Source organism: Manacus vitellinus, unplaced genomic scaffold (genome assembly GCF_001715985.3).
Source record: "Manacus vitellinus isolate BGI_N305 unplaced genomic scaffold, ASM171598v3 scaffold_5_pilon, whole genome shotgun sequence".
NCBI lineage: Eukaryota > Metazoa > Chordata > Aves > Passeriformes > Pipridae > Manacus > Manacus vitellinus.
In genome coordinates, this window is record NW_021940682.1 from 23,476,653 (window position 1) to 23,488,540 (window position 11,888).

Below are 11,888 nucleotides of genomic sequence, written 5' to 3' on the forward strand. Positions count from 1 at the left end.
TAAGAAAAATAAAGAAGAATGTAATTAGCAGTAGAACATTCAATTATTGCAATAAAAACAATGTAAGAGATTAATCTGTATAATTCAAACTGTACCGCTTTTCAATAACTGGGATGTTTGCCGTGTCCTAATACTGCACAGGTAGCTGCATTTCATTGTGGGCAGAATCTACATCTGTATCACAATTCTGGCAGTGATGAATCAAGAAACCACACCTGATGAGTACCCTGTATGTTCTCATGTCAGTTCTTATAGCTCAGTCTCAAATAAAAGAGAGTAAGGGCCATGGCTTCCACTGGCCAACATACTTATTTTGGGAGAGGCTTATTGTTAGGGAAATACTCTACTGAGCTACGAGTGACCTCTTCTACCTCCTCTTGCATATGTGTTATTTCTAGCTAACATATAAAATTAAAATGAGATATGTTCCGTTTTACGTGTACTCAATGAAACCATGTACAGAACACACTGCTTGCTTTGCTCAGGATGATCTGCAAGAGGAGTACATTAGGGGAAAACTACACATCAGGCACCATTTAAAACTATCTTCTCACTTCTCTTTCAGTTTACATGAGAGAGAGGTGCTGTCACAGATGCTGACAGCCTTGCCACTGTTTTAATAATTAACTGACTGTGGAATGAGTTGAATGCTCCATTTTCCTCCAAGAAACAGACTAAATTGTAATTCTGAAAATATTGAAAGTGTATTAAAATGCTCTGAATGTTAACTATAGTATACACAGCAACTTTTTTCTTCTGTATCTGAAATTAGCATAATGGAGGAAGAGAACAAAGATGCTCTGTATCTATTCTCTAGTAATAAATAAAAGCAGATATTATATCTATGTTTACATGGTCCATTCTACCTAATTCACTGCAACTAACATGCAGCACTGTAAGATAGCAAATGTAGATAGCAAACAGATGAAATTATAAGTTTCATTCAAGTATGTATCATATCAAATACTTTCCATTATGTGTGTTATGTTCTGACAGTAATGGGACTTTCTCCTCCCTTTTTGTGTCATGGTTGATTAATCAATAAGAGACTCAGCAATAATGTAAAATTTCAGAGGCATGTGGAGTCACCTATTACAAGTAACAGAACTTTCATGGAGGCCTTTGTCCCTCAGCTGTATAGAGAGCTCATTTGCTTGGAGTTACCTGGAGTCTAGATATCACAGTGGTGAGAACTGGATCAGGCACCTACATGGAAGGCAAAGTGGGTCCATGATCCCTAACTGCAGGACTTGGAGTATGATGCCTCAGATTTTTCCCCTTCCATACAAAGTTACTCTAACAAAAAAAAAAAAGCTTATATATCTCTGCAAAAAATGAGGCTGTTATCAGATAGAAATCTATTAAGCACAGTCATAAGACTGAGAGGAAAGAGGTGATGCTATGTATATTTTTATTAAGCTGGGCTGTGCCTTCACTGCACTGAGTCATAGAATTTCTTATTCAGGAGAAACTGGTTAGAATGGTTGTGTGATGATGGGCAAGGCATAAAAATACCCTCAGAATAAACAAAATGAGAAAAAAACCCAAGCAAAAATGATAATATTTGGACCTTTTGTGACTGTCTTGTTCATTACAGCTTTCAAATGGAAAGGTTGTACTTATTCGTGGGCATAAATTATGGATGCTAACAGAAGCTGCATATGGTCTCAGCAATGAAACAACACTTGCGTTTGTTCTGTAGGACTTTTTATCTTTCACTTTTTCAAAAGATTATAATCTCTTTTCTTTAATACTGCATTGCATTTTCTTCAGCTTACTAAATTGACCAAAAGGCTCTAGAAAATAATACGAATTTTTAAATGCTTCATTCCTAAAGTAATTTCCCTTGTGATCATCTGAGATCTCCTTCATTATTCCTCCACAGGCATTGATCCTTGTTAACAACAAAATCAGCAAAATAAGCCCATTAGCTTTTGCTCCTCTGAAGAAACTGGAAAGACTATACCTGTCTAAGAACAACCTGAAGGAACTCCCAGAAAATATGCCGAAGTCTCTTCAGGAGATACGGGCTCATGAGAATGAGATCTCCAAGTTGAGGAAAACTGTCTTTAACGGACTGAATCAAGTGATTGTCTTAGGTATGATCATGAGAAAATATAACAAAAGCAACTCAGTATTTTTCATAGATGTTGTTTTTAGTTCAATCAGTGATTTCATGTAGAAAGCCAAGAAGCACTCCAATAAATAGTACCTCCAAATTAGTTTTGACTGGAAGAATATAGGTACCTACACTGCATCACAGCTCATGACCATGTTTTGTTGGCAGAACTAGGCACCAATCCAATCAAGAGTTCAGGCATTGAAAATGGAGCTTTTCAGGGGATGAAGAGGCTCTCCTACATCCGTATTGCGGACACCAACATTACTAGCATCCCAAAAGGTAAGAAATTCAATTAATATTTCAGAGATTTGCACAGGTATAATATAGTGACTTCCAGTCAGTTGGGGAAAAAAATGTTGTAGAAGCTTTTTGAGCCAGTCCTTACAGTATTTATTACTTGACTATGTTTTTTGATCAGTTGACTCTACTTAGTAGTTTGGAAAATTTTGTCTCTCTGTTATGAGAAGCTCCACGAGAGGTGTACTGTAAAAAGTAAGCCATTTTGTGTTATTTGGCTTTTCTTGTCCCATAGCTGAAATATAACGTGGAAGAATGTTTTTAACCTCCAACCCTGGTTGTTGAACCTGATTAATATTAAGCGGATATGAACTCATGTAGAATTACCTGAAATTCTAAAAGCATAAAATCAGCCCTCCACAAGTCTGTGGGTTTGAAGCCAAAAATACTTTCCCTATACAAAATAGCAACCTTTGCTATTTTTAAAAGTGCTTAATTGCAAATTGCTATGACATAAACAACTTCATTGTGATTTATTAAAAATAAAACAAACAAACCAGAAAGGTGCAATCCAGAACAAATTAGATTCAACTTATTCATACTTCAGCCAACTGATTATTTTAGAATGGCTGAAAACTTTTTGAAAGTTTAAACTGGTTGTTATTTTTTTCTTCCCACATCTGTTTTGGATGTTCCTTTGAGGGTCTTTGGATAGGTAAAATGTTTCCTTTTTTTTCCCTGATAAACAGAATCTGTAAACTAGTATGTACCCTAAATAAAAAAAAAATTTAAAATTATTTTACCTCATCCTTACAATTGCATTTTCTACTGCTGTTACTTGTTAAATACCTAGGTGCTAAATGTTAGTACATTTATGTGTGTGGATACTCTGGCTAAAATGAAAATTCTTTCTCTTGCACTGTTATGCATGTCCCATTTACACAATCATGAAGGCTAGAAATCATATCTGGGAAGAATTTCAAGAGGTATTTTTCAAGAGTTAACTGTTCTGTAATGACCTTAGGAGCTTGGTCTTATTTCATGCTAAATAAATTGTTACTAGCTGTTTTAATTTTCCCTGATTGTGAAAGTTCTTTGTTTCATTCAGTGAATTGTTCTTGAGCATGCTATTAAAAGTCTTTTTTTAACTGTAAAAGTTAAAAATGCAAGTCTTTTTTTAAATGATAGTAATCCAGTATAATCAAAAGCAATTTGATGATGTTCTTGTTTTCAGGCCTTCCCCCATCCCTTACTGAACTTCATCTTGATGGCAACAAAATCAGCAAAATTGATGCTGAAAGTCTGTCTGGACTCACCAACTTGGCAAAGTATGAATTAGTTTCATCTGTTCACATAAAATATTAGTTGAAATTGTAATTGTCATACACTCACAATTAGAGAACATCAGTCTGGGCTTCATGAGCATTATCATCAATGATGCAGGAAAAGCTTCTAAGGATTTGTGTACTGATTTAAAAAAAAACCCAACAACTTTATTATAACAAAACTTTCCATCTGTTTTCAACTATGAGTGAGGTATGTCCAAGACAACTGTTTATTTGATTTATTAAAAAACAAAAAGCAAGCAAACAAACAAACAAACAACAACAACAAACAACAAACAACAAACAAAAACAAAAAAAGAAAAAAAGAAAAGAGATAAAGGGAAAAATTAGATTTTTTTTTTAGATTATATCATATTTCTTTAATTTTATGTCCATCTTTGGTTTATGCAGTTTTCTTGGTCATACAATTTGCCCTGGAAACTAATGAAAAAAGCACATGTGAACCAAAACTGCTTTCAACAGTGGTTTCTTTGCTTCTCAAGAAAGGCAAGTCTCCAATGGGTCCAGAAACATGATTAAAAAAAAAAAAAATGAAAAAGTGTCACTGTAAGATTGATTTTAATCTGCTAATCTGTGAATATGTTGTTGAATTAGTTTCTCTAACTGTAGGAAAATGTAAGGAGAATTCCCAAAGAGCAGTTATATGGAATTATTTGTGAATTTGTTCACATCACAAAATATGCTAACAGAGTAAAATGGGCCTTTACTACAACTTATTTTGATGATATAATACTTTAAAACTTTAGTATAAAAACAATTTATTTGATCAAGAAGACTATTAATCAGACCATTAGTCAAATTACTGGATCTAATTCATGGATCTTCCTCTTAACCATTCTGCTTGTCAAAATGAAGTTGAAAACTAGAAATCAAATAGAGATTATTTAGCAATAGGAGTTAAGTTTACCACTGTTTATAGTGGCATGGACAGCAATTTAATACAATGAAGTATACAGTAACACATATTTTGGATCTGACAATTCCAAATGATAAAGCTTAGAGCAATTTTCTAGAGCTTATAAAATAAGATATTTCATTTTAGTTTTATCTTCATATTTGATCACAGACTTATCTCTGCTCAAAAAATGTCTGTTCGTTTATTTTAATGAAAAAAATAAAGATACCATAATTATGGGATAGAGGACTATGAGGCACCTATTGTTTATAACAGAGGTTTAGTATAGAATGTAACATTCTTCAGAGAAATTATAAAGAAAACTTCCAAAACCAAAACAGTATGATAACTACTCAGGTAGAGAGTAATTTACTTTATTGGAGGTGTGGGCTGTGGGGTGTGTGAGTTGTCCTGCAGATGACAGTTTTTCTGCTCTTTCACATTCACACTTGGATAACACTACAGGCAGCATCACATGGACAGAATTGTTGAAAGTCCATCTGAAGACATAAAGTTTTACACAGCAAGTGCCAATATAAAAATGTCTAACCTTGGGCTGCTTCTATTGTGGCTGTTCTGTAAGGAGAAACAAGATATTCTGTTGATCATGGTGTAGATATGTGGAGCTGCTCAGAGCAGGCACCAAGTCATAAACCACTCTGCTCTGTTCTCAAGCAAGTAACCCGAGCACAATCAGAAGTTCTCTTTTGCAAAGTTGAGAGGTAAGGCAGAATACAGATTGGTGAACAAGGAGCAACAAGGATTGGACGTAACAGAGAAGACAGATGAAGAAAGGAGGGAGCTACGGGAGAGCTCCAGGAGACCATATGGGATGATCTAAGGGCAGCATGCCCATTGTGCCACAGAAACAAGCTACCAAAACCAGCTTTAATTTACACATCTAAGTCTGTAGAGATATTAGGAAAGAATCATATAACCTGGATCATGTCAACTCAACCTCAACAGTCTAATAGGTACCCTAAAGCACAGTTAAACTTTGAGAAACAGGACATTTTTTCTGACTGTGTTAAAGTATTTTAAACTGTAAAATGTTCCATGAAAGAGCTTGGTGTAGGTACTGCTCATTCTCTTTTGAGTTCTTGAGTTCTAGTAGATGGCTAATATTTGTCCTTTTTGTTTGTTCATTTTCCTTGTAAAATTACTCGAGTCTTTCAAAGGCCTTTCAGAGAGTATGCAGTACCATAAGCAAAAGTTGAATGATATAATGATAATTATGGTTGCTCACATCAGATACCAAGCTTATTTGAATATATTCCTTTAAACTCCATGGTGACTCTAGCTCAGACATAATTCTGAAAATTAGTCTGATCTCTTCTACAACAGTAATGTAGAGAAGGAATCAACTCAAGGAAGATGGTTATGAGGGCAAGTTTAACATGTTTTTATTGTTGGTTTGTTGTGGGGGAGGGTTGTTTGTTTGTTTTGTTTTATTGTTTTTGTTTGTTTTTATTTTCTAGATTGGGTCTCAGTTTCAACAGTATTTCTTCAGTTGAGAATGGCTCTCTTAACAATGTACCTCATCTGAGAGAGCTCCATTTGAACAACAATGAACTTGTCAGGGTACCTGGTGGACTGGGTGATCACAAATATATCCAGGTAAAGTTTATCATATTGTCTCAGAGAGCAATAGTTGAAAGATTCCAAATGGTATTTGTGTGTTTATTCAGTACTGAACAGAAACATACACGGTATTTGTGCAAAAGGTAACTTGATGCAAGTTTCATAAACTCTTGAATTGTTGTGGAAAGGTTTCATACAACAGAAAAGCTCTTATTATGATTTTTGTGGAAGTGGCTATGGAGGTATATAGATCTGGAGGTGTACACTTGCTGTCTCTGTGTGTCTTAGGGACCACAACAAATATGAGATATTTTGCGTGCTTTGATTTCCTCTTTACTTAAAAAATACTTTCAAAGAACATTTCTTCTGCTGATTTTTTTTTTCATTTCTACTCAGTGACATTTTGCAACCTTTCCCAAAAACCTTTCCTTTGTTATCTCACAAAGCTGTGCCTTCAGGAGGGCAAAGAGATACAATAGGCATTTCACTTCAGCAGTATTTTTAGGGTCCCTGTGGCTGGATATCTAGAAATATGGCCTCTTGGAAGCAGCTAAAATCTTCACCTGGACTAAGATTTTACAGGAAAAAAGCCTCCCAAAGAATGAAGACTCCCAAATGTAAATCACCCCTTGTGTGTAGCTTGGCAAAATTAATGAGAAATTATGACTCAGTAGCAAACTAATATTCATCACCTATTTTAAATCATTAGTTAGTGACTACTTTGGTTTTGAGTCCTGTGCTGTTGCTCTCATGAGAGTGAAAGCATTACAGCTGGAGAGAAACTAATTAGCACCAAATGCATTCTCTATATACAGCACATGCTTCTGAGCCACAGCACTTTATTAATAATTACACATCTTTGACTCCCTATTTGGTTACCGTTACCACATGACGGTAATGTTATTAGATTGCCTTGCACAGTTTCTGCACTTTTTGTAGAAATTATTGTATTGAGTGTACTGCAGGTATTTCAAAAGGTAAGCTGAATCAAGGATGTGTTTGGGAAAAAAGATGTGCTGTTATTCTGTATAATGTTGCAAAAAACATAGCAAGCATTTAATAAATGATATAAAATAATATATTTTTATAAATGATATTAAATAATTTATCTTATTTGTACAATAGCTCTATTTCTCACTTCTGTACTTCCATGCTTTTCAGGTGGTCTATCTTCATAACAACAAAATTGCTTCCATTGGTATCAACGACTTTTGCCCCCTTGGCTACAACACCAAAAAGGCTAGCTATTCTGGTGTGAGTCTTTTCAGCAATCCCGTGCAGTACTGGGAAATCCAGCCCTCTGCTTTCCGATGTATCCATGAACGCTCTGCAGTACAGATCGGAAATTACAAATAGGTGTCTAAAGATGGGGTTCGGTTGTGTTTCAGCTGAAGTATCTCTTGTTACAGGCCTGTTCAAAAAATCGTTGCTAACAATTAATGCCAAATACCAGAAACTTCACTTTAAAGTGGAGATGATTCATTGATGTAGAATAAATGAAACATTACAGATGTACAAGAGCAAGCATAACATCAAAGAGAATTGTCAACTGTGCTTTAAACTGACTTATTTCAACCTTCTTTTCCAGCATGCTTTCTGTGGCATTTTTCAGTTCACTGAGTGCTGCAGGTTTTCAGATTCCACTGTATATGAGATTTGGAGTAAATATTTGTTAAGCTATGATATAGAAAAAAAATAGTGAGTGAGGTTATTTTTATAGCCACACACACACAAAAATAGTAGAGGAAAAAAGACTCTCAAATCATCTTGAGACTTGAGAAGGTGAGAGTTACCTCCTTTAAATTTATTTCAAGCCCTGGAGGTTTAAAAATATCCACTATAACTCTAAGATAATTCTGAATGTATCTATTTAGCAGAGGCAGATAAAGTGGTTGCTAATATCATTATTTTCGGAAAAATAAAAAAAATTCTTATTGTATACATAATTCTTTAAAGGTTGCCATTCTCCTATTCAAAATTGGCCTAACATCATTGTATTGAACAAAGTATTGAGTAGTCTGCAGTAAAAAATGTGTAATCTATACCTGGAGCTCGATGACTAAATTTCTGTAGTTCAAATCCCTCTCACCTTAGTCACAAGAGCAGTTTTAATGACTTTACTGCCTTGCAGAGTATGGTATGGTATGGTATAAGGGTTTAGTAATTGATATCAATCCATGTATGTATCTACAACAAAAAAAAAATAATTCACTGTTCACTTGTTCACATTGTACATTTTTCAGCATCCTTTACTGTTTTTGTTGTTTAAACAAAGTTTTTAATTGTTAAGTAGACATATGCAGGCTCCTCCGTCTGACGAATTTGTGGAATTTAGATTGTAAGCAAAATCATAAGTATAGAAATATATGAAGTGAAAGAAGTGCAAATATGGACATTACTGGGACACCATTTGTAGAAGTATCTATTTAGAGTGATTTTGAGCCCTCTTTAAACTGGGATTCTTCAACCCATATCAATGAGTAGCAAGCACATCAAAGGTAGGCTGCACATTCCTACTGTCAATCTACAAAGCTAAACCTATACTCAACAAAAACATCACCTGGAAAGAATCTTCTGCAGTCTCTTAATACTCCAAGGTCAATCTCTTTAATTTGTAAAACTTCTATGTCATTTATATTAAAGAATAATGTAATACAGGCAAACTCCAAAGTGTTTGTCTTTCATTTTGTTTTGATGGCATAACACAGTGTGTCAACCTAAATTAAGTCTTGAAAACTGAACATCTTCAGCATGGTGATAGCTAAAGTAAAAGCAAGCTGTGTGAAAATCTTTTACCTCAAGGAACTTTTTCCCTGTGTAAACCTCATATTTATTTTTTTTTTGTAGAAAACAAATATTGCCTTTTTATAGCTGTCATTTATTCAGTAGTAAATAATTGGAAACAATTATGACTCACTAAAGCCATTACACTCAAAAAGTATATTTGCACTCTTGCTAGCTATCTTCTGCATATAATAACCAATGATTTCTCCCACTTGCCTCTGTTTTTTTCTTCTGGGTTTCACATTTTCAGAGTGTTATTTTTAAATATAATAAACAGTACATATCTTTCTCTCACTGAAAGGAAAACCCTCCAGAAAGTCATCAGTTAGAGTTTTTTCCCTTTTGGTTCTCGGTTGGCTATTTGCTGTTGTGAAGACAGAGACTTCATGCAGAAAACTGCACACTGGCATTTCAAGAGAGAACAAAGGTACTGTAAGTACAGGGTTTGCATGTGCCTGGTTCAAATTAGCAGATACAGATACAGTTTACAGAAGAGATTCACACAATAAATAAAAACAATTACATGTTACTTAAAGCTTCATATAAACATATTCACAAGCTTTCCATTTCTCCATCTGTAGTTTTAAAATCTCCCATAGGAAGGCTCTGCTTTCAAATTAGAAGGAACTTTAGGTCCAGAAGAAAATATCTGAGTCTAGTCGTCCATAGTACCCATGACATGTTCTCTACCCCTGCTTGCTGCTAAAGCACAAGTTTTCCCCTCTCATAAAATATATTCCCTGCTAATAACCAAGGGGTGCAAAGATAGCAGGGCTTTCCTCATTCCCAGTCTTGCTCAATGAAACAGAATAAGCACATCCTATAACTAGAGACCTAAGCAAGATCCTGAAAAATTCAAAAGGTAAACACGTTGTTGGTTTTCCATAAATTGTGCAGCCACACTAATATTGTTCGACTGATGGGATCCTATCCACACACAGCATCTGCAGAGACTTCAAAGAAACGGGAAGCCAAATACTTTTAAAACTGCTTTTCATATAAATATAGAACAGATGCTCTCCCACTTAAAAAAAAATAAGGAAAGGAAAAAACACAAAAGAAAGAAAAAAAGAACAAACAAAATCTATAAACAGTTGGGAGGAAAGAAATAAGAGAACTGAAGTAGAAAGCCTTTGGGCCCAACACTGCATTCTCTATTTCTCTGTAAAATATGAAAATGGTAAATAGTCACAATTGTAGGACTCAAATACATAAGGAATAATACCCTTGTTTCCTAGTGGAGCCCAAAAGCATCTTGTCCCTTACTGAAGGCAAAGCTGTGACCATTTTGGGCTGATTTCTCCTATAGTGCACCAGGTTATGGACAATCATCATATTTTTGATTGCTGATGTATAAGTGACATTAAATTTAATTTCATTTCCAGGATAGATTCACCTCTTAAATCCTTGACATGAATGGGTTGCTCTAATTTCCAGGACCATAGATTTCTTTCAGTTGCCTCCACAAACTCAAATGCTCTAAGCCCAAGGTCTGGAAACAGAGCTTTGGCCCATAACTTGGTTGCTGGGTTTCTTGAGCTGCTATAGAACTGCTCTGTTTTAATCTATTTCTGCTTATGTTTGCTATTTTTCTAAAAACAGATATAATTTTCTACCCCACAGTCATATGTAAAAAAAAAAAAGAAAGCTGAGAAATTATTTTTATTTGAAGTGAACATTAATTTAATGCGTCTCTAATGTCATATGCAAAATAACTAGAGATTACAGACTTTCTGATCCCACCACTACTCTGAAGTGCCATCTAGTGTCACTGAGGGACAATAACAAAGTTACCGTTCTCTAGTGAAAACCAGGAGGAAAGAAGTTTATGAGGTTTTATGAAAAGAAGGTACACAAATTCACATACTCTGCTGTTTCGGTTTTATATTTATATTAAGTCAGGTGTGCATAGCTGTGAAATCAATAGCCTTTTTGTATATTCACAGTTAAATACTCTTTCCTTGAACAAGAATGGATTTTTGCTCATCCTCTTTGAATGCACACATTGCTCTGAAATCAGTTTTGCTTCGGAGACTGGTCTACGTCTGTCAAATTTTTTTTCAAAAGAGGTGGCCTAATTTAGTTGAAAGTAGTTCATTCAATAAAAAGAAAAATAAATTAAAGAGCATGTTAGTGACAAGTTGCACAGCACTGAAGGAGAGACATGGGCTGTGAGATACATGTTCAATATTAAGTGCATCATCTTCAAACTGAAATAGTGCAACTAAAAAGAGTTGATAAATTTTAGCATAAAACAGTACCTTAACAATGTTCCAGCAGCTCCATCTGCAAAAGAACAAAGGATCTGTGGATGTCCTGACAAGCAACAAAAACTGTTTAGCTGTTTGAATTACACTCAACACGAACACTCAAACAGCTAGAGTAATTCAATGGCTACATTTTAAGTGACATAAACCAGCCTTTGGCCTCCTGCCCTACTTCCTGCTCTGGAAGTTCAGGGCTGTTAGTCTGCCATAAGTGCTTGAGGATCAGTCTGGATACAGGCACAACAGCAGGCCGTTTGCCTTATCTGTTAAACTCCACACTTTTCTTTCTGAGATATAAAGATGTGGTTTCTTCAAAACTGCTTTGTCAGGCAATTCCCTTACTCAGTGTGTACATTATGCTGCTTGAAAGCTTTGGAGACTACCTCCATGTGGGTGTCTTAAATCAGCAGACCAGAAGAATGTTAATGCTCTTCTACTGCCTGCTTGAACTGGGACATAAATCTGTGAGAGAAAGAATGGACAAAACTATGGTTTTGTCCATTTATTAAGACAATACCAAAAAATGGTATTGTCTTAATAATAAATATATTCACTCATCCTTTTATATGATAGCAGGGAACTAATAGTAAAATTATAGCAGTGTCACGAGAAAGAGTGATGTCGTGTTTCTATATCCACATGTATGTCTGCAGTAA

The 11,888-nt window shown here is 35.1% G+C and overlaps 1 protein-coding gene across 1 annotated transcript in view; it reads left to right on the forward strand.

Moving 5' to 3' along the window:
* The window catches only part of DCN (decorin), a 36,014-nt gene extending 27,170 nt beyond the window's left edge, over positions 1-8,844 (forward strand). Inside the window, exons 4-8 of the mRNA XM_008934654.3 lie at positions 1,886-2,099; positions 2,288-2,401; positions 3,594-3,687; positions 6,079-6,217; positions 7,343-8,844. Of these exons, the coding sequence (XP_008932902.1) occupies positions 1,886-2,099; positions 2,288-2,401; positions 3,594-3,687; positions 6,079-6,217; positions 7,343-7,537 (756 nt within the window). The 3' untranslated portion in view covers positions 7,538-8,844. The remainder of the gene's footprint in view (positions 1-1,885; positions 2,100-2,287; positions 2,402-3,593; positions 3,688-6,078; positions 6,218-7,342) is intronic.
* The last annotated feature ends 3,044 nt before the right edge of the window (positions 8,845-11,888 follow it).